The following is a 20842-nucleotide window of genomic DNA, read 5'->3' on the forward strand; positions in this document are numbered from 1 at the left end:
TACTGGCATATTTTTATATATATTTTAACTATAATGGTATTTGCATACAAGTAACTCTAGAACTGGAAAGCACAGCAAGAAAGGAGAATAAACTATGGAGATACGGGGCAACAAAGGGAACAGGGAAACTATACCTGTGATACTGTTCCCAGCAGATTAATTTATTTTCATCTTCCTACTGCAGATACACTTTTTTTTTTTTTTTTTTTTTTTTTTGTTGTTGCAGGTTGCCACAGTGTTGCCTTCAGGAAGAGTCTGGCAACAGGATGTGAACATTTGTGAACTTAAGAAGGGGAAGATAATATGAAACAGCTTAGAAACTATACATTTGTAATTGAAACAGCAGGGCATGTCAGTTCAGCATGGTCGTTAGAATTTGCCAGATGTTAGTGGGCTGATTTACAAAGAAACAAAAAACAACCCTCTGTACACTACATGATCCCTAATAACTGCAGCAGCAACATCATTGTTCTACGTCTTAAAATCCTCAACACCACGTAAGAAGAATAAACAACCCACCCCAGCAGTACATTCAGGAGCAGAGCAGCACCTTCTAGAAGAGCAGCAGTCACCCACGATTAGGGCAAGAAGGTTAAGACAAATAACCATCCATTCACAAATACCCAATGTTTACCCCCAGACTTCCTCTACTTCCTGCAACACAGGACATCCCCCTCCCCATCCCCACAGAAGTAATTGGGGAAGAGTAATTAAAATTCACTGTTGCTGGACAAAACTGTCCTGATATTTGGACCATCTGCAAGCAAACTGAACCAGCTCAATTCTGTAGTACTATAATCAATGTAATTGGGACTGTGAGCAAGCAGGTGAACATGAGTTGCTCTTCACTACAGGGTGCCCAGTGAGAATGATCCCACACACTGGGGGCTGATCTGTGACTAATTTTCTTTCTGAATGGGGGAACAAACAAAGTTACAGCATGATGCAGACACCAGCCTTCCTTTTCAGAAGGGCCATTGTGTTCAGGGAAATTCTGACTCAAAGCATCTTGAAATCATGACAGTTCTTCTCTGTATTTTAGTATGTTTTCAATCGGGCTCGCAGGGACCATATCAGACAGGCATTTAAAAATCTGTTTTAGTAAGGAATGACCTTCATCTCATATTCTAGAATGCCTCTCTTAAATCCTTCTTTGCCAACCTTTTTAATTTGAGTACATGGCACCATGAAGTGAATAACATCACTAGCAATGCTGCTACCAACACCCCCTTTCCCCCCAGAATCAATAACATGATATAAAAAGTCAGACTTTTGTGTTAAAGATCTACAAACAAAACCTTTACTCATTTATAAAAACATTTTGTTAAAAAATTACTTAGTAATGATTGGAACTTTACATAGAAAATTCAGAAATTACAAAAAACTGGCATTATATTATAAATATAACCTGAATATATAAGAAAAGTTAGACACATTTGGTAGTAAGATTCACAGAAAACCTATGCAGAAGCGAGATCACCTGTTCCTGAGTTAATTGTGTTCTTGTTGATTTTCTTCTGAGATAACATGATTGCAGTGTAGAATATTCTCTTTCTACCTGAGCCTTTGAGCAAAGCACCTCTCTTCTATCCATTTCACTGATGATACACATGCCTTCTCCTGACTGAGTGAAGAGGCTCTCTGAATGTCTGGGAAAGAAAATATCTGAGGCCTGTGAGCAGCCTACAGGTAAAAAAACCCAACACTTCTTAATCTGGTTGGCCAGAGATGTTCATCTAGTAGCTGCTCTGAATGCCAGGGCTGCCACATAAAAACTTACTGCCTTCTTAGCCAACTCACTCAGCAATAAACAATACTGCTCCCTTGTGAGAGGAATAATTTTACTGTACGTACCATTACGTATCAGTAAGTCTCAAAAATTTAGAGAGTGATGGCAAGAGAGAGGGTGAGAGCAATCAAAGGCAAAAGTCAGAGAAACAAACTAAGACAAAGTGGGTGAAGAGAGAGAGAACAAGAGAGCAAGAGTGAGCATGAAGGGTGTGTGAGGGAATGTGAGCAGTGGGCCCAAGGGAGTGTCAGCCTCTGCAAACCCCTTCCATTCCTATGGCATCCCTACCATTTGGACCCTGAGCCACAGCTGCATAAGTCAGATGGTGCCACAGGCCAACAGTGACGCTTGGTCTGGAGTCCAAGTGAGGGCAAATGCATCTTTTCTGCGTGACTGAAGCAGGCAGCCATCACCTATCTCATCAAAGCCCCTCAGGACACCTTCCCTCTCTTTCAGCCAAAGAAATCACTGCCAGATCTCCAAGGTCTGTGTCTGGATATTACATTTTAGAAGATATGTCCTGCATATAGGTTAGGCTGTTCTATCAAAGTGCATCTTTCCACTATACATATACCTATTTAGGTAAATTATTCCTTCACAAGGCTTTACAATATATCTGAAATGTTTCAAATCTTTATCTAATATATATTACACAAAATATTTTCAGGTTTTATATATGAATGAAACAGATAAAAATATCATTGTAAGATTACTTCTTCAATTTCATCTTCTAAAGAACCAAGGGTCTTAACTCCTGCCTTGCTTGTAGTGTGCTGCAAACTATGTCTGGTTAGGTTCCTTCCTTCGCTGAAAAGATCTTTGTCTTCTTTTACTTTGACTTTGCTGTTTTTATCAACAAAAAGAGTACTACTAGAGTCCCAGTCTATGTCAAAAGGTGTTGTATCTTTATTTCTAGAATGAGAGATGGTACTGGCACTGCTTCCAAAGAGTTGTTCCATTAAGCTGGACTTCTTTTCTTTCTTACTATTGAAATCTTCATTTTCCTTAATGTTTTCTTCTACATTGATGCTTTTCTCAGTAAGCCAACTTGGCCTCCCTGCTCCTTTCCCAAAGGAAGGTATGTAACTACCAAATGTTAAGTCACCACTTAATTCTACAGTCTTTAGATTATGTTGCTTCTGCCCTTGTGCTCTTGTGGCATCAACCTGGCTATCACCTGCAGGAAATCCATTACTAACCTTGCCAGGAATATCCAAGAATTTATTAGTTTTTTCTTTTTTCTCCAAGAAATCAGATTTTCTTGCTGTATTTACTATTAGTGCTTGGGAAGCAGGTTTCATGTTTGTTCCATTTTGAATTTCTCTATCAATTTCTTGCATTTTAGCAAGCAGGAGCTCTCTTTTTTGCCTTTCTTCCAGCGTTTCATTGCTTTCTCTCTTGATTTCAGGTTTGTAGATTTCTGTCTCCATCTTTATTTTCTCTTCTTTATCCAATAAAAAGCTGCTTTCTTTTTTCATTTTTTCATGTTCTTCCCTTTTCCACTCTGCAGGAAATGTTTAAACATTATTTAAGCTGTTTTAATTTTAGAATACATTTTAAATATTATTTTGAAAAGAATGCAAGCAAAAGCCATTGAGTTTTTAATATGCTCTTCTCCACAAAATGTGGTTTTCCTACTGCAAAAACAAATTCTTAAAAACATATAACTACATGCACACCAGGTTCTCTACTAAGACATAATAGTTCACTGGGATCTTTCACAGGCATTAGGACATTGTCCACATTTTAGAATTTTTAGAGAAGTTTAATTTCTGCCAATTGACTTTCCATTTCCTGGGTCTGAGTGAAAAGGAATACAATATCACTGATTTTAATAGTTGTGACAGTACTTTATTTTAATTTGTCAGTACTGCTGACTTCAAGATGGTTCCAAATATGTCTTTTTGGTTTTGTTTGTGATGTTTGGTTTTTTTTCCATAAAAGGCTACACATTCATTACCAGTTTCAAGTTGTGAATGATTTGAAATATACTGTATCTGCCACATAAAAAAACACCTTTACACAAGTGTTCTGTGCATCATCATATGAACTCAAAGAGAGTGTCTGTGCAAATACCAAATGTCAGTTTGCACAGCTATACAGGGACACCAAATGTGCAAAACAATAATAGAACCTGCAAATACTTTAGTGTACAAGAAAAATGAGGCTTCCCAAATCTTTGTCTTCAAAGTATTTTTCTATCAAGGCAATACACGTTTGGCCAAAAGTTGAATACAACCACTTGGGCCCTTCAACATACTGCCATTCATTTTCAAACACTTCATTCAAATTTCTGTCTTTTTTTCACAAAGTTCCATGTTATCTGTTGTGCTTCAGATCAAGCTTACTGCAACAGTCCAATGAATATATTATTTTTTTCAATAGCACATCATGATACCAACTGAAGTAAGGAGCTACCTTTCTGAACAAAAGGTGGGGAAAATAGCAGCTTAGATTATTAGATGGGAAAGGAAAACAGAATCATCTTACTTAGAGACACAAGAGCAGATCCTTGTGTTGTGTAAGCTGTGCACTGATGTCAGTGGAGGTAAGAGATTTTACACAGAATTTATGTCTGAAAACAGCTATAGACTTGAGAATTCTTCCATGTCATCTAGAATGAGTGTTTCTGTTCATGAATTATACTCACCAAAAAGAGTATTTTAACATGACTGGATGCAGTCCATCTAAAAGACTTCAGAGACTTATGAATTAATATATTAAGAGACTTATCAATGTAAGTCATTAAGATCTTATGAAAACAAAATGAATAAAAAAGCAGTATTAAAATGTAATGATAAAAGCTGCCATTTTTCAAATAGTCATAACAAATGATTCAGATTGCCACAAATCAAAAGAGAAACTACAATTTCAAATTATAACAGTGAAGTAGATATGTACTGAAAAAAGAGGCCATATTAAGGAAAGCAGACTTGTTTCACAATGGCAAAATTCTGCTGCCTACTACAATAACATCTAGCAAGTCAGAGATAACATCAGCATTTACCTGCTATGTCATCCTTGTTTTGTAAAGCAAAATCTCTCAGGTTTCAGTATATTTTAGTGGACAACATTTTTTTGCTGCTGCATACTTAATCACAGCTGAGTATAGGATACAGATTGCTTTATAGCCCGTATTTCTTTCCGATTCTCTTTGCATAATGTAGCTGAAAATAATTTTCCACTGTAGTGATCTCTGCAAAATCATTCTGCTCTTCCCACAAGAAACTAGCAGGCTTGCTTGATTAGTATTCTGTGGTGCATTTTCCAGCCTTCAGCTGCCCATATCCTTACCATCATGCAGTTTTTGAACCCTCTCCTCTAAAGCCTGTATTTCCTGAAAACGTTTGAGTTTCTCTTCCCTTTCCCTGTCTTGGTCATGCCTTAGGAGGTCTGCTTGCTCTTTCCATTCTTTGTCTGGAATTCCTTTTTCCTGAAATAAATTGATACAAAGCAGAAATTGATGGGAAAAAGTAATAAAGAAAACAAATGAACAATCAAAATTGTATTAATTTCTATGTCATTCTGAAATCATATTCTTACTGCCAAACATAAAAATGAGCAAACTGTCTAAACCAAGGCAGCTTTGACAACCCAGGAGTTTAGCCCCAAAATCTTACCACCTCTATCATAGTTTCACGCACCTTAAACTAAGTGAATAGATAGTCAGTTCTGTTCTGCATTACACATTTCAGGAAAGCTGCAGCTCCAATGTCATAAAGCAAAATTATCACTGTGTTAGTGTAGTTCTCTTTAGAAGTCAAAGTTGTCTTTTTCAAGTATTTTAGTAGAAGGCCAGCAAGTATACATACACATTTAAAAGGAAAGAACCTACACATTTAAAAGGAAAGAACCTAAAGATATTAGTGTCAGCAGTAAAAATAACTAACACAGAAAAGTAGTGGCAACCAAGAGAAAACCAGTGTAAACAACATGTGTATGCTAACTTTGCAGCTTGTGCTTATTTGACAGTAAAATAAGTTTCTAGATTAAAATACACTTCTACAATAAATACAAGAAATAGTTACTACTTAATGAACAAAGAATATATAACAGCTGGCTAAAACAATTTCAAATATTTTCCCTTCATGTACAAGATTATTGGTATTATTTTATAAAACAAAGGACAACAGGAAAAAAAACAACTTCATAAAGAGATGGTGGCCAAGTATTTAAAAGCTTGACTTAGAAAAGTGATGAAAGCTCAGGCTACCCAAATCTAATTTATGTTACATGAAGCAAAAGCCACCTATACACTAGAGAGATTGGTAAGATGATACACAGTTGGATTCCATGAGCTGCCCATGTACCAACAGTGCAGTTCTGTAACTCACACACTGAATATAAGCTGGAAGAAGGCACATGTTACACTCTATTCCTACTTACAGAAAGGCTTTTGGAAGGGAGAACATATGAATGAAACAGCCATGAAAAAGCTTCTGTCCTATCAGGAAGCCAGCCAAGGCCACCATCAGAGCACAACTGCTGACAAATTGTCCCAGTCTTATGTAATCAGAATTTGTACAACTTCTACCAAAATCTGTGTCATTTTGATTTGTAATACATTACAAATCTCCTTGATTTCAGCCTGAGGTCACAGAAGTATTAGCAATACTTGTAATGGAACTATTTTATCATAAAAAGGGAAATGGAAACCCAAAAATATCTAACCATATTCACAAAGCTGGGAAAAGACAAGAAATACCAGCACTATGACAATTAGAGGAAGTGTTAGATTTATACATTGTGAAATAAATCTGGAAAGTCACAGGAACCACAATTAAGACCAAAGCAAAAAAAGAGACAAGGAAGCCAGCCCTGCCACAACAGATTGCTCAAATAAGTACTAGAAATAAAAAAAAAAAAAGGGGGAGAAAACCAAAATGAAGTCTTAAGAACTTCAAAGAAATGACAGTGGCAGAAAAAGAAACAAACAGAGCTAATGGTTATCTGCAAGCAACAGAATATAATGGACTGTCACAAAAATGTCATAAAACTATTTTCTATATATTTGTATTTGTATATTTACACATTTAAAAAAATATATAAGCTCTGCATTACACATTCAATATGGTAGATGAGTTATCTCAACAAAGTCTCAATTTTAATAGCACTCACTATTTTAGGAAGAATCCCTTCTTTCTTGTTAACTGTGTTATCACAGGCAGGTTCTGGTTCTGGAAGAAACTCTATTGGAGAGAAGTACCCACTGGTCTGTACAGCTTTTGTGAGATGTGCACCTTTTTTAATATTTTGGTTGTTGCCTGTAGAAAACACAAAAAAATCAAATCATGTTTTCACTTGAAAATATCCCACTATATGCCTATGCCTCATTTTTAAGGATTTGCAGCAAACACAGAAAACTGTATCAGAGCCAATGGGAAGTATTGACAAATATCACATAGCTGTTCCCAGTCTCTGTACAAGCTTAATTGAAAAAAATAGTGCAAAACTTCTACTTAAAAAAAACACACACACACAAAAAAAAAAACCCCAACTAACCAACCAACCAAAACAAAACAAAAAAACACCCAAGGGCTACTTACAAAGTCATTTAAAAAAACCACAATATATCTCACTCATCTTACTGCTTTCCACAGAAGGTACATGTAGAGAAGCAAACTCACAGAATTAAAATTCACTTGTTTTCATCTTTTAAACACATATCCTTATATATCTTTATGAAATGACATTTTAAAATATCTGAACCTTAAATGGAATACTAGTACAGTATCTATAGGAAAGTAAGCAGCACACAAACTGAAAAGCTGGAATTAAGTATTTAAAACAGGCCCATAAATTCTTGTTTGTTCTGACAAGTAGATTCTACTGATCCAGTGAAAACAGCCTAAGTACACACACATATTTATGTGGGTAGCAAGGCTTGAGGCTGCCTTGTCACACCAGAAAAAAAATCACCGCACTAATACTTTTAGAAGATGATGTTCTGGAATATATGTACTTCTTGAGGGGAAGAAAAAAAACCAAACGTGCAGCTCACCTGACAAGATAGTAAATTTCAATTAGCAATAACTAAATAAAAACTTCACCAAAATATTCATAGTAGCAACACTACATAGTTTTCAAAACCTCTGTAATTTACTGTCATGTAGACATTTATCTATAACCGATTGGAGAACTTACTGAACAATCTCCTCCTCCTCCCCTACCCAGGAACATTTGGTATTAAAGGAGATAAAAACACTGTTTGATGAAGTTCTGGGTTTTGGTTCTGATACAGTTACAGAAAAATGAATCAAACAGTGTGCGATTCTTAGAAGTGGCAGAGTGAAACACTGAAAGGCAGGAATGATACAATGTAGTAGAGTAATGTAAAAGTGTTGCAATTAATTTTTCTGCCTTTATTGCTTTATCTAAATTACCTCTTTTTCTTTGTATAATATCTATGTCTTTTCTTGGTGACAGCTTCAACATACGATTGGCATATATATTTTTTGCTTCAAGTTCTCTTTCTTTTTCCTGTAAGTGAATGAGGTAGGTATAGCATGAGTTACTATCATTCTATTTACTAGTCAGCAGCAAAGCTGTAAATAAAATGTACACATTTTAAATAGAAACAAAGTAATCAATAGTTGCATCTAATGTTTTAAGCAGAACAATCCTATTTCCAACTTTTTTATGCTGTAAGAAAGGAGACAGAACTATCCTCAAAAGAAAAAAAAAACAAACAAAAAAACCCAAAAGAACCAAAAAACCACAAAACCCAAAAAAGCATCTCTGTAGTGAAATAAAACTAAATGCCAATGTTCCCATAAATGTAAGTGTTATAGTGGGTATACAGATTGCACAACAGAATCTTTAGTACTGTACAGAGTTTAACATCCTGTGCTAAAAATGTTACCTGTCACAGGCTATGCCAGTAGCACAAAGCAGGGGCCCACTGCTTCAGAGTGCAAGGGACATATTCTTCTTTTGTTATATTTATTGAATAAAATACAGAAATGAGCACTGAATTATCAAATATTATCTGATAATAAAAATACCAAGATAACAAACTGCCCACTACAAAAATCAAGCTTCAAATTCTCTAAACAAATAAGGTTTTGAATTACTAATGCTACTTGTTTGATAGGTAGTAAGGGGATACATTAGTATATCTCCATTATATAAGTATATGTATTTATATACATATTGGAGTTTTAAAGAATTCTCCTAGAAACTAAGCACTTTAGCTCCAGTCCTGTTTTCATTTTTGGGGCTTTTTTGTTTCTTCTGTTTTTTTGTGGTGGTTTGGGGTTTTTTTTCTTTTTTTTTTTCTGGTTTGCTTTTTTGGGTTTTTTTCAGATGTGTGTATGGGGTTTTTTGTTTTGTTTTGGGGATTTTTTTGTCTTTGCTTTTTTTCCCCTAATGATAGAATGACTAGGTAGAACATAATATTTCCAGTCCTTAAATTTAGAATTTGGGCTGTGACAGGGTTCTGGGATACAAATAAACCTTTCCACAAATTTAGAAGCACATGAGGATATCCCAAATACGTGGAATGAGTATTACCTACTGTAATAAAAGTACATTTTTAACTTAAAGTAGTGCAGACACCTGCAGATTTATTTTTAAAAATCAAGCCTTCAAAACCTAATATCCCAGTAGTGGTTTAATGCAATGCTTGGCTATGTACGTGGTCTTGTTTTTCTTAACTAGTGCTAACAGCAATGATTAACATAGAAACATTCCTGTTGTAACACCATAGGGTCAGAGCACAGAACATCTCAATTTAAAGGAGGAAAAGAACTCCCACGTCATATATAATGAAGAACACATCAGAGACTGCAGTCACTGGTAAACTATTCAAACCTGATTACAGATACTTCCAATGATAAAATGCCAGAACATGGTTAGCAGTTTGCATTGCTTCACATTTTACCTTCAGCTTCTGAGTTAGTTGATGAAGCTCTTCTTGGAGAACTCTATTTTCTTCTTGAGCCTCATACATCTTTTTTTTCTTTGATTGTAACTCTCGTTGAAAACTGCTACCACTTAATTCGAGATTTTTTTCCAGATCCTTCAATTTAAAATAAAATTGCATTTTTTTAGTACTTTTTGAAGTATTTTTACAGTCAAATTAATAAAATAAAATTAAACCATCATACTGAATTCAGATACCAGCACCACCATTCCTCTAACACTGAATACATTTAAACCTTTCATCCTCATTTTGAGGGAGCAGACAGAGCACCTGCAGATGCTGCAGCTCATCCTTCTGGAGAATTGAGAGGTGATCTGAGGACATAATGAGAACACACACAACTTTCTGCAAGGCTTTCGGCACAGTGGACCTCAACATCTCTTAAAACAAATCTCCAACTGATGGTTATGGAACATAATACCTCCCTGAGAGTGCAGGATTTGAAGGAAGAAGACAAGAAATAATTTTGACTTTTCTACTAGAAGCACATTGGTGGATTGTAATTTCATTTACATACCCTTACTCTACAATAGCTGTTTTAAGTGAACCTGTGATGATGAGAGAAGAAAAAGTAGAAAATCCCTTACTTTCTAGAGCATGATTAATTTTAACATTATCAAGTACTACAAATGCTGAAATACCTGATCATAAAACTACAGATGCCAGATGGTGACACTACAGGGTAAAGCAATCTGGGTAACTCAGCACTTTATATCTTGGGATTTTGGGACTTATTTTATGGAAGCTTAGTTTCCAGCTTAATCCTCTGGATTTCCAGATATATTATGCCTGTAATGTCATTTAGGTTTAATTGCTTATATAGAAACCAAACTTTAACACCATTTTAACAACCAACATAATTTCTGCTAAAAATAATACTGCATACAACTGCTAAGAGTTTAATAGTGTTAACCCTATTTTTAAATGAGTTTTTAATGTGTTTACAATGTAGAATGTTTAGACATGTTTACAAAAATGTAAACATTTTTGCTGAACATAATTAAAATATATTGCATTAAATTTTTGAAGTGGATGGCCATAAGATGTTCTAAAGGTCATTTTGGTATGAAAAAATGCTGTAATTTTGTTGAGCTCAGCTGAATAGTGGACAATCAAACACTGCATGAATGTAGTCCAAAAAATTGAGAAAGAATTTCTATATAGATGCCTTTTAGAATTTTAGTATAGAGTTTCCTAAATACCCATAAATTTTTTAACAAATGCTTCTCCTCCAAGAGGATAAACTGTATTGCATAAAGTTATATGATAGCTGCATGCATTTCTGAAATATTATTACCAGTTATAAAATCATTTAAAAACACAAGGCCACAGTATATATTCTGAAAATATATTCTTCATTTGTAAATAGAAATTTGACTGCACAAATACCAACTATGCAACTATATAACCACACTGGAAATAATTTACTTGATGCTAATGCAGTGTAAACAAAAAAAGGAATTATTTTCTATTTGCTCCACAACTGTGAAAAATACAATTCACAAAGCTCACGATGGTAGGAAATATCTGTACCAGAATTTCTTACAAAAATAAAGTCATCTCACCTTAATTCTCTTTTCACTCTCCTCTAGCCTGCTTTCTGCACTGGCTAGTTTTTTTGCCAGGTCCTCTCTTTCAGCAAGGTGCTTATCTGCAGACAGCTTTTTCAGTTTCTGCAAGACAGTTTTTGTTCTGTACAGTTCATCTTCTGAATCTTTCAGCCGTCTCTCAGTCGCACGTTCCCTCTCTTGAGATTTTCGTAGTCTCTCCCTTAATATTCTGATTTCATTGTTGTGCCGAGCGAGGAGCTGAGAGATTTCATTCTCTGTATCTTCAAACTTATTCAAGGCTTTCTCCTGCCTGTGCTGAAGCCTCTTCAGTGCCCTGTTTTCCTTCTGCAGCTCATCTAGTTTGATATGGAGTTCAGTCAGTTCATTTCGGAGCTCATTGATTTTCAGCAGCCTAGCAGAAAGAACTCTTTTTGTAACCAGATCTATATCTTTTGCAGGAGAATCCCTAGTGAGGCTCTGAGAACGGACACCCCACTGCGTCCCTCTTTTACTTGGTGCATATTTGGAACCCAATTTCTTTGTGGCTAAGAGAGGAAAGATAAAAAGCATGTTTACTGTAAGACAATGCCATTTGTCTATTCAGACATCCTGCTTGGAATAAAGGTCTGCCTGAAATAATTTTACAACACTTAGCAGAGATTGCAGCTTAAAAACCGCACAGTAAAAGATATATATGATAGACCTGTGCTCCTTTTGACAGGTAAAGAACTGAGATTTATGCTGTGCTATAAGAGGTAATATTTGCAGCCATCAATATAGAAGCATTATAATAATCTGAAAATCGTATCAGAAATAACAGTCCTATTTTGTTAATATTTTATGATGTGTATCAAAATGTTTTAGAAATACTGAACTCTTATGCATACAATATGATCAAATGCTTTTAAAATGGCAACAATTAGATGAGTATTAGCTAGTTATGTATTATGCAAGATATAATTCTCTCAGACAAATGCAGTAGTATTTTCAAATCCAGCTGCCATGCTTAGAGACAAAACAACAGATTTCAAAGGCTCAGTGCAAAAAACCTCCAAAGCAAAATTATAAATCCCATGAAAATTCAGCTCTCCCCTGAATAATGGATTCTTATATCACAAGTTATTTTCACACAGTATCCTTATTTGATTACCAGTATGCATCACTTGAATTTCTATTTGATATTATTATATTATCATCCCCACAGATAAAAGGTAAACATTTTGTTTCGACTTTATTTGCCTCTGGAGCCACACTCAAAGACTGAAGCATACAATTCACAAAAAAACCCCCAAAACAACAACAACCTTAAAACAACTGAATATATAGAGTGCATAATGCAGTAAGGCACATCAGTGTTAGGAAGAAACATACTGAGCAGCAGATTCTAATACAGGCATGAAATCTGGAATACAGCAATAGTGCTGTGTACCTACACAGACAGTGTGTGTGACAGGAAATTCTTCCTCCCCTTTGATGCTCACCATGTTTCTATTCTACAGAGAATATTTCGCAGCAAAAATAACATTTTTAAAAGAATTTCTTGTAATTTCCTCTAAATTTTTTGCACAAATATTCATCTTCTGCTTGATGATCATATTCCCTGCAGCTTGGGCAAACGAAAGAATGCATTTTTTTCCTTTACAAAGAACACCTCTGTCACATTAAAGTGTGAAAATATTATCTATTACATGCACTGCAGGAATGATGTCACTTAGATCACCACATAAGGGAATTCCCATTAACCCTAGACACCCAGCCCCTTCAAGAACTTCTGCGCATGTAGGGCAGGACAGAAAATTCCAATACCAAGTCAGAACTCTTGACCATATAGTTTAATTGGGGAACAGTGACTCAAGAACAACATAATATTCACAATACCTTCATATAATAATTAAGCTAAATTCTGACTGGGTAAACAAATAACTAGTCATACATTTGCCCCCTCCAAATTAAATGGCATAGAGGAACTGCAGTTTGTTTTTTTTTTCTCAGAAAGTTAACCCATGACTGCTGTGGAGATTGTGCCCCACCTGAACACAAAGAAGCTCAACACCAGGACACCAACACTGCCAGGGATCTGAAGAGACAGGCTCCCTGAGCAACTTCAGCATTTATGGTTAGATCTTCCAGCACACTCCAGATCTTAGCGTTGACCAAATGATTCACACAGTATCAAGAACTTCAGAATTAAGTAATAGCACTTCCTCAAGCAAGGCAGGACATGCTCTGAGTTCACCATAAAACCTATGCAATTATTGACAACAGGCTGTTAAAACTGTGGGGGCTGTTAAAACACAGGGTTCATATCCCTACCACAGCCCAGTGTAACCTGTATAACCATTCTCTTCCTGCAGGAATGTTCACCTCCCCAGAATCATAACCAATAGCTGGTACAGGTGAGGTATGTGTCAGGGAGCTCAAAGTGGAGATATTTCACCTCAAAACAGAAATATTTTACCCTCAAGGAAAGCCCATGAAGAGCTTTCATTTGGATTTCCACATGCACCAAATTTTCACCACATTTTTTCTCTCTTTTGCACGAATGGTTTTTCCTTTATTTATTTTTTTGAAAGTCCCCAGTATTACACTGTAAAGCTTAGTCAGCTAGACATACCCACAAGGCAGAGAACTAGGGACATTTTGTCAGAGAAATTTTAACAATTGTCCTTTTACTGACTGCATAGTAAAGAGTTGCCTTGAATCCCTGACCTTGAGTCAGAGAGAGCATCAGCATGATTCAATAAAAAGCTAGTACAAAAGTCATGTTCACTTGTTGAGAAAAATATTAATACATCTAAAAATCACCAAAAATCCTTCCAATACTGGAACAGAATAATTTCAGTAACAGTCTACTTGCCATCTGTAGCATAATTCACATGATTCTTATTTGTACATTCTCATAAAGGTAGTTTCTCACTTTTAATTCAGCTTTCAAAGATAATTAACCCTTTAGAGCAGGTACAAAGCAGAAAATTCTGCTACCTACCTACCTTGGTAGTGCGCAAGGCTGTTTAAAGTTTGTGTTCTGTGATCTCTTTTTTCTTGGCTTGTAGATGGATAGCTTAGTGTTGGTGACTGGCCAGATGAATGAGATGCATTATCTTCATCTGAATAGTAGGAGTCACTATTTTTATCCCCATCTGATTTTCTGTCGTGTTCAGAATCTGGGCTCCTCACTCTTTCTCCCATTTTTCAGATTTAACTGCTTTCCAGATTTTTCTCAAAAACTGTTCATTTTGACACAAAGGACCTTTCAGTTGTCACAATGGTAGCAGCTGGATTATTTCCTTGGATTTATCATCTTCATCTCCAAAGCATGAGAACTTTGCAGTTCTGTTCAGTTAGCAGTAGTTATCATTCAGAATGCATTTTTTTCTGTAACAATTTAGACAAAAAAAGTGAGAATGCTTTGGTTCTTTAGTTAAGAGAGAAAGGTGAAAAAAAAAACAAACTGTAAAATTATTCAGGATTCCTATAACCTTATGCCACATGCTGTGCTGCATTAGCCTTGTTATTTATATTGAATGTGACAGACATCACTGTAGGAATGCTACTAGTATTACACTCAGTAGTTTGAGGCACTTCATCCCCAAAATTGAAATCAGAAAATTCATACAGCTAAATCTAGAATAAGAAATTACTCTCAGAACAAGGCTGGTGAAGGGACTAGAGGGTACATCTTATGAGGAAGAGGCTGAGCAAGCTGAGGTTGTTTAGCCAGGAGGAGACTCAGGAGGGACCCAATCACCCTCTGCAACTGAAGGGAGGTTGTGGTCAGGTGGGGATCGGGCTCTTCTCCCTAGCAACTGGTGACAGGATGAGAGGGCATGGCCTGGAGCTGTGCCAGGGGATGTTTAGGTTGGATATCAGAAAGCACTTCCTCATGGAAAAGGTGATCAGACATTGTAATGGGCTGCCCAGGGAACTGGTGGAGTCACCATCCCTGGAGGTTTTAAAGGAAAGGCTGGATGTGGCACTTTGTGCCATGGTCCAGCTGATGTGGTGGGGTCAGGTCATAGGCTGGGCTTGATGATCTCAGAGGTCTTTCCAGCCTCAATAATTCTGTGTGATTCTCTGATAGAGAGAGGGGAAAGGAAGCCTTTGGATGAGAATAGCTGACAAGTGAAAGCCTGACACTGTTCAGGAAAATAATTTAAACATATTTTAAAACATTTTAACCAAATAAATTAACAACTTATTTGCATGACTAGAATTGAGATATTTATGGAATTTTACTACATCTTTTGTATCTCAACTTCTGACACACCAATGCTGTTAAATAATGAGCTTGTAAATCAGTCTTCCCTTTAGTCTGGAGGACATTCTGTCCCTCACCACCAAAGAGACTGTACCCACATATCAGTCTTTGCCCTGGAAAGTACTCTCATACCCTACAACACCTGGTGTTTCATGCCTTGAAGAGCTGGCAGAAGCACACACAGTTGTGTCACATCTGTTATGGGAAAATGCAAATATAGCATTTTGGGCTTTTTATATCTGATGAAAGAGATTACAGTGCTGGTGTGTGGCAAGCATTACATCTGCAGCAGGTATAAAGTGAGAAAGGCTGCTTCTGCAGCCTGTCTTCTGATGTAAAATGAAAATTCCCCTAATCCTAAGGTAAAATCACTTTATTTTGCATTTTTGGGACACTTCCTGAGAATCTAATGGAGCAAATATATTATCAAATCTCCTCACCATCTCAGTCAAAAGAATTTTCTCATCAGTTTAGTCATTTTCCTGACTATGATTAGTCTCCCATGTCATCTGTCTCTCTCACCATTCTTTACAACTCTCAAGCTTGTTTCACCATCTATCTCCCTTCTATCCAACTTCAGGACATAAAGCCTCTAATAGGTGAAAAAATAGGATTTGCATCAGAGCCCTTCAGTTCTGCCTGCTGAACAACATAAACTCTTAGCCTACCTCTAACTGGTAAAGCAAACTACACAAAAAATTGAGCAGCTTTCAGTCAGAACTCTTCTATACTTTAAGGCACACAACATACCGATAAATGAGCTATAAATTTTTCACTATATTATTTCCCAATAAAATAAACTTAGCATGCTTCTCAACTTTCCATTTCACTGTCTGTATATGCACAATTACATAGCCAAGGAAAAGATAAGTGTCAACTGCCATGACAGGTTTCATCACAATTTCAAGCTTCCTTGCCCAAGGAATTAAGCACCATGTCACCACTCTGTCTCCAGTGACCAGAATCCATTTGCCCTCATAATCTATCTACAAGGAATTAGAGGAATAAGTATCCCAACAGTTTTCTAAACAGGAAAGCTGCTGGGAAGTTAACACTGAATTACTTGGAAGAGTGTGTTCTTCTTTACTTTACAGAGTTACCTTTCCAAACTAAGTTTCGTAAGCACACAAATATTTTCAAAGTGGTCAAATACATTACATGCCCAAAACTAACATCAAAGAGGATTCTGATGAAAACTAAAATTGCACTGTAAGACCCAGAAAGAAAACAAGCTATGCTTGAGATCACTTGTCCTAGAGATTGCTAAACACATTTTGGAAGGTATCAGTTACTGTGAACATTCAAACAAGTAATGACTGTTCTTTTTTCTTCTAAAATAATGCAGCTATTCAAGTTATTTCAAAAGTCTACATGTAATCATAACTGTACTGCCTTGTTTGTCTTTAAGCATAAATAAGTGCATCAGATACTTTCATGAGTGCAAAACAAAGAAGATGTAGGAATATTAGAACATACCAGGCTGCATCCTTACTCCCAGATAGCTCCATTCCTAAGTCCTGGCCTTACAAACATCTGCAGAGAATGTGCTATTTCACTCCTTGAAGAGCAAACCAAGCCTAAACCAAAACACAGGAAGAATTTTGGGTGCACAGACAAGACCGCATCAGTTCTGTTTCCACAGGATAGAACCTCAAGATAAAAAGATAAAAGATAAAATACTGACTAATATATTAATATGAAATTACTAAAATAATATCAAATAGAAAAATAGTGCCCTGGAGGGCTGTAACGCAAACCTCGTATTATTAGTCACCCTGACTGAAAAACCCCACAAACCACCATAAACAAACAAAAATAACAAAACAAATACCAAACAAAAAACACCAAAAAACTTGAACTGTGATAGTATCTGGACTAATAAAATATCTTTGATTAGACTGTTAAGATTTTGATTAGACTAATAACCAGTTGTTGGCTCTGCATCTGAGATGTGTTCCCTGTTTTCAGCATAACAAAATGCTGAATAAAACAAACTGGTGTGAATTCAAGCCACCCCCTCTGTTACTTGGATGCAAGCCTGACCCAGGGACGTGGGGGCACATGTGGCATCCAGAAGAATCCTGGATTGCTGGAGTGGAAACAAGTGTTTCCACAACTAGAGATCTGAAGTTAATGCTGTGGGGAGACAGGGATTACTCTATTGGGCAAGTATCTTCAACAGTGTAGATATTGCAAACACACACCCAAATTTTGTCTGCCTTCAGGACACAGGATAAAAAGAAATCATCATGCACAGGTATTTTCTTGAAAAGGAAACAAATACGAATGAAAACAAATGGGACTCCATTCATGGCAAACAGAAAGGCCTACAGTTCAATCACCAAGATGTCTAATTATGTATATAAAATAACACTAACTTAAAGCTGATCAGTTATTTTATAGTCCCACAATGTTCACTGAATAATCTTTCTGAAGAATGCTTTTCATAACTCAGTGTATTTAAAGCAGCCAAATTGTAAGAACTGGAGGATTAGAACTGTCCATCATTTCCATACTGGATATTCACCACTATTGAGAATATTTTACCAAGTATCATTCTGACATATAGCAACATAAAATAAGAGTAATTTTTGGTGGGTTCTTGAAGTATTTGGAAAAGCACTGGGTTGAAAACAAATTGGAAAAGGTGAGCCAACAAAAGCTCCCTTGACAAACCACCAAAAGCATTTTCTGAATCTTCAAGTGGTTCTCAGGTTTATAAATAGGTAATATTGTCATACTTCCCATATGAAGCAAGAAACCTTAGTCTGTCAAGTCTTGCCAAATTCATTCTTTCAACAGTTTATCATGTAATGTGATTAACATAAAGAACACATGGTTAATCTTAAGAACTAATTAATCACTGGGATATTTGAGTTTTATTTCAGTTAGCCTAAGGACTGTCTAATTAAGAAATGCTTTGATTCACTGACTTTTCAATTGTTACCAAGAAGTTTGAGTTGAATATAAAATAAGTTCAAACCATGTGAGTATGATCCACAGGGATATCTATTTTTTGAGGAATGAAACACTGAGTTAGCAGTGGGTTTACTAAACTTCTACCACCACCACCAAAACCCCAACCTGCTCTCTCCAGAAGCTCCACACACGCTTTTGGAAGCCTAATGCATCAAGATAATATCAGTATATATAAGCTGAAGTAAATCTGGGGCTTTGACAAACTTTAGAAACAAGTCTTGTTTCATACCAGGAAGGAGAATTTCATAGTTTTCAACAACTTCAACTATTGCTATTATTTACAAATTTTGTACTGAAAACATTCTTGTTATTACAAAATGCCGATAAAGCTCCAGGTCACTGCAAAGGACATGACAAAGAAAACAGAAAAACCAAAAGAACTGCAGTGGTGACAGAATATTGTCTCCCTTTCACTCCTAGGAAAATCACAGAGACAGAACTTAAACTACTGGATTACATGTATTAAGCAATAGAGAGAAAGGAAAACTACTTAGTAACTCTTCTCTCACTGTACATTCAGAGCTCAGTTCTGTAATGCAGAACTTTCAAAGTTCTTTTCAATCCTAGCACCTTCCTAAGAGGAGAAGCTAAATGCTGTTTACTGGTCACCATGACACTTCCTGAGTCCAAATGCTGACCTCTAATGGTCCCCTCAGCTTCTCCACCCGTTCTGAGGCAGCAGCAGCAGCACAAGAAAGAGACAGCTCTGAACGAGTAATAAAGCATCAATCCAAATTATTGTAATGCTGAATTCGAGAGCAAAGAGCAACTTCAAAATAAATTGGCCTCCCTTGTCTTCCTCTACCTGTTCTGTTTCACATCCCAACACTGCAGTTTTTCCAGAAAAGAGAGGAGAAAAAAATATTGCTTGTATCACAGAAAAACATAGTCATTGATGAGGTGAGGAGCAAATATTTTATTAGGGAAGATTTCAGCTGCTGACTTAAATCCTAGGTTGCATCTGTTCTAGGTTTACCAGCTTTTGGTGAATTAAAATGCAATATGGTTTTAAAAAACACTGATTAATTCACCTGACACTTTGACAGAAATACTTCGTGTTACTTTCAGCAGCAGCTCTCAAAATGAGTAACTGCTATAGGTCTCCAGTCAGAGATAAGTAATGAGTAGTCCAAAGGGGTAAGATGCAGGACATTTCTACAACCAGGAAAAGAGATTATGTTTCTAAATCCTCTATGGAAGAGACCCATGCTGTCGTTCATATATTCCATCCACATCTCCAGTGTGTGTACACTTACCTAGCTCAATTTAACCATTCCTGCAAGGCTCTCCACTTCCCTAAGGACAAGCAAGAAACTTACCTTCACCGGAGGGGAGTTTGTAAAGAACATTCCGAATATTACTTTTAATTAACACTTTTTTTTCCAAACAACTAATGACTACACTCGAGACTACATTTTAAGTGCGCTCCTTTAACCCTCAAATAAATGACCCGTGAGGAAAGGGACTGAACACTCGCAGCCTGCCGTACACCCGTTTTCGGAAGGCCTATTGCCTCCGGTGCCGGTTCGGACGAAGCCTCTCCTATGCTCCCAAACTTCGCCACGGGGGAACCCCGGGAACCCACGGGCCGTCCCAGCTGCCTGCCCCGGGACCGAGGCGCTCAGCCCGGCCCATACGGCCCGTCGGGAGTAAGTTCCGCAGCTGCGGATCCAATCACATACACACCGCCCGCCCACCCGCACCCCCCCCCCCCCCCCGCCGTCCCCTCACCGGCCCTCCTCAGCCTACACTGCCTAGGCCTAGGCCCGGGCCCGCTCTCAACCTCCTCAGCCCCCAGGAACAACACCCCCTCCTCCGCCCTAGGATACCCCACCCGTCGCCACATCAAGCCTCGGTCCGGCCCGGCCCGGTCCCGCCGGTACCTGCCCGCCCGCGTTGGACGCGCCGCCGTTGCCACGCTACGCTTAAAGGGGCCGCCGTGGCGCGGGGGCTGTTGGCAACGGCTGCCCCAGCAACGGAGCGGAACACGGCGGGCAGTGGGCGGGCTCTCCTCGTCAGCCATTGGCTGCGCGCCTTGTCAGCTTCAGGGCCCTGGGCAGATTCCGGCGATGGATTGGCTGCCGCCGGAGACAAGCGCTCTTCTCATTGGTGAAGGGCCACAACGTGCCTGCTGATTGGTTGAGGCTCTGCAGGAGTGAGAGAGGGCTCAGAGGCCGGCGCGGTTCCGGGGCTGCGGGCAGAGGGCGGGCAGGGCCTGGCATGGAGTGACCCCACCCGGCGGCATGCCCATGGGGAGCCCGGGGGGGGGGGGGGGGCTCCCCCAGGTCAGCAGTGTCCTGATGCCCTGACGCTATCTTGGTGTTGCAGGGAGGCGGGGAGTG

At 37.8% G+C, this 20842-nt stretch overlaps 1 protein-coding gene across 1 annotated transcript; it reads right to left on the minus strand.

Moving 5' to 3' along the window:
* Positions 1-1442: 1442 nt before the first annotated feature.
* On the minus strand, positions 1443-20454 carry LCA5 (lebercilin LCA5). The gene is made up of 9 exons (XM_030447698.1): positions 20384-20454; positions 16998-17098; positions 14254-14638; positions 11279-11808; positions 9672-9809; positions 8173-8269; positions 6908-7053; positions 5084-5222; positions 1443-3293 (listed from the first exon to the last, which is right to left on the minus strand). The coding sequence occupies exons 3-9, from the start codon at positions 14450-14452 to the stop codon at positions 2488-2490; spliced, it is 2055 nt and encodes a 684-aa protein (XP_030303558.1). The 5' UTR covers positions 14453-14638; positions 16998-17098; positions 20384-20454; the 3' UTR covers positions 1443-2487.
* Positions 20455-20842: the final 388 nt, after the last annotated feature.

The sequence above is a fragment of the Calypte anna genome, chromosome 3 (genome assembly GCF_003957555.1).
Source record: "Calypte anna isolate BGI_N300 chromosome 3, bCalAnn1_v1.p, whole genome shotgun sequence".
Classification (NCBI taxonomy): Eukaryota; Metazoa; Chordata; class Aves; order Apodiformes; family Trochilidae; genus Calypte; species Calypte anna.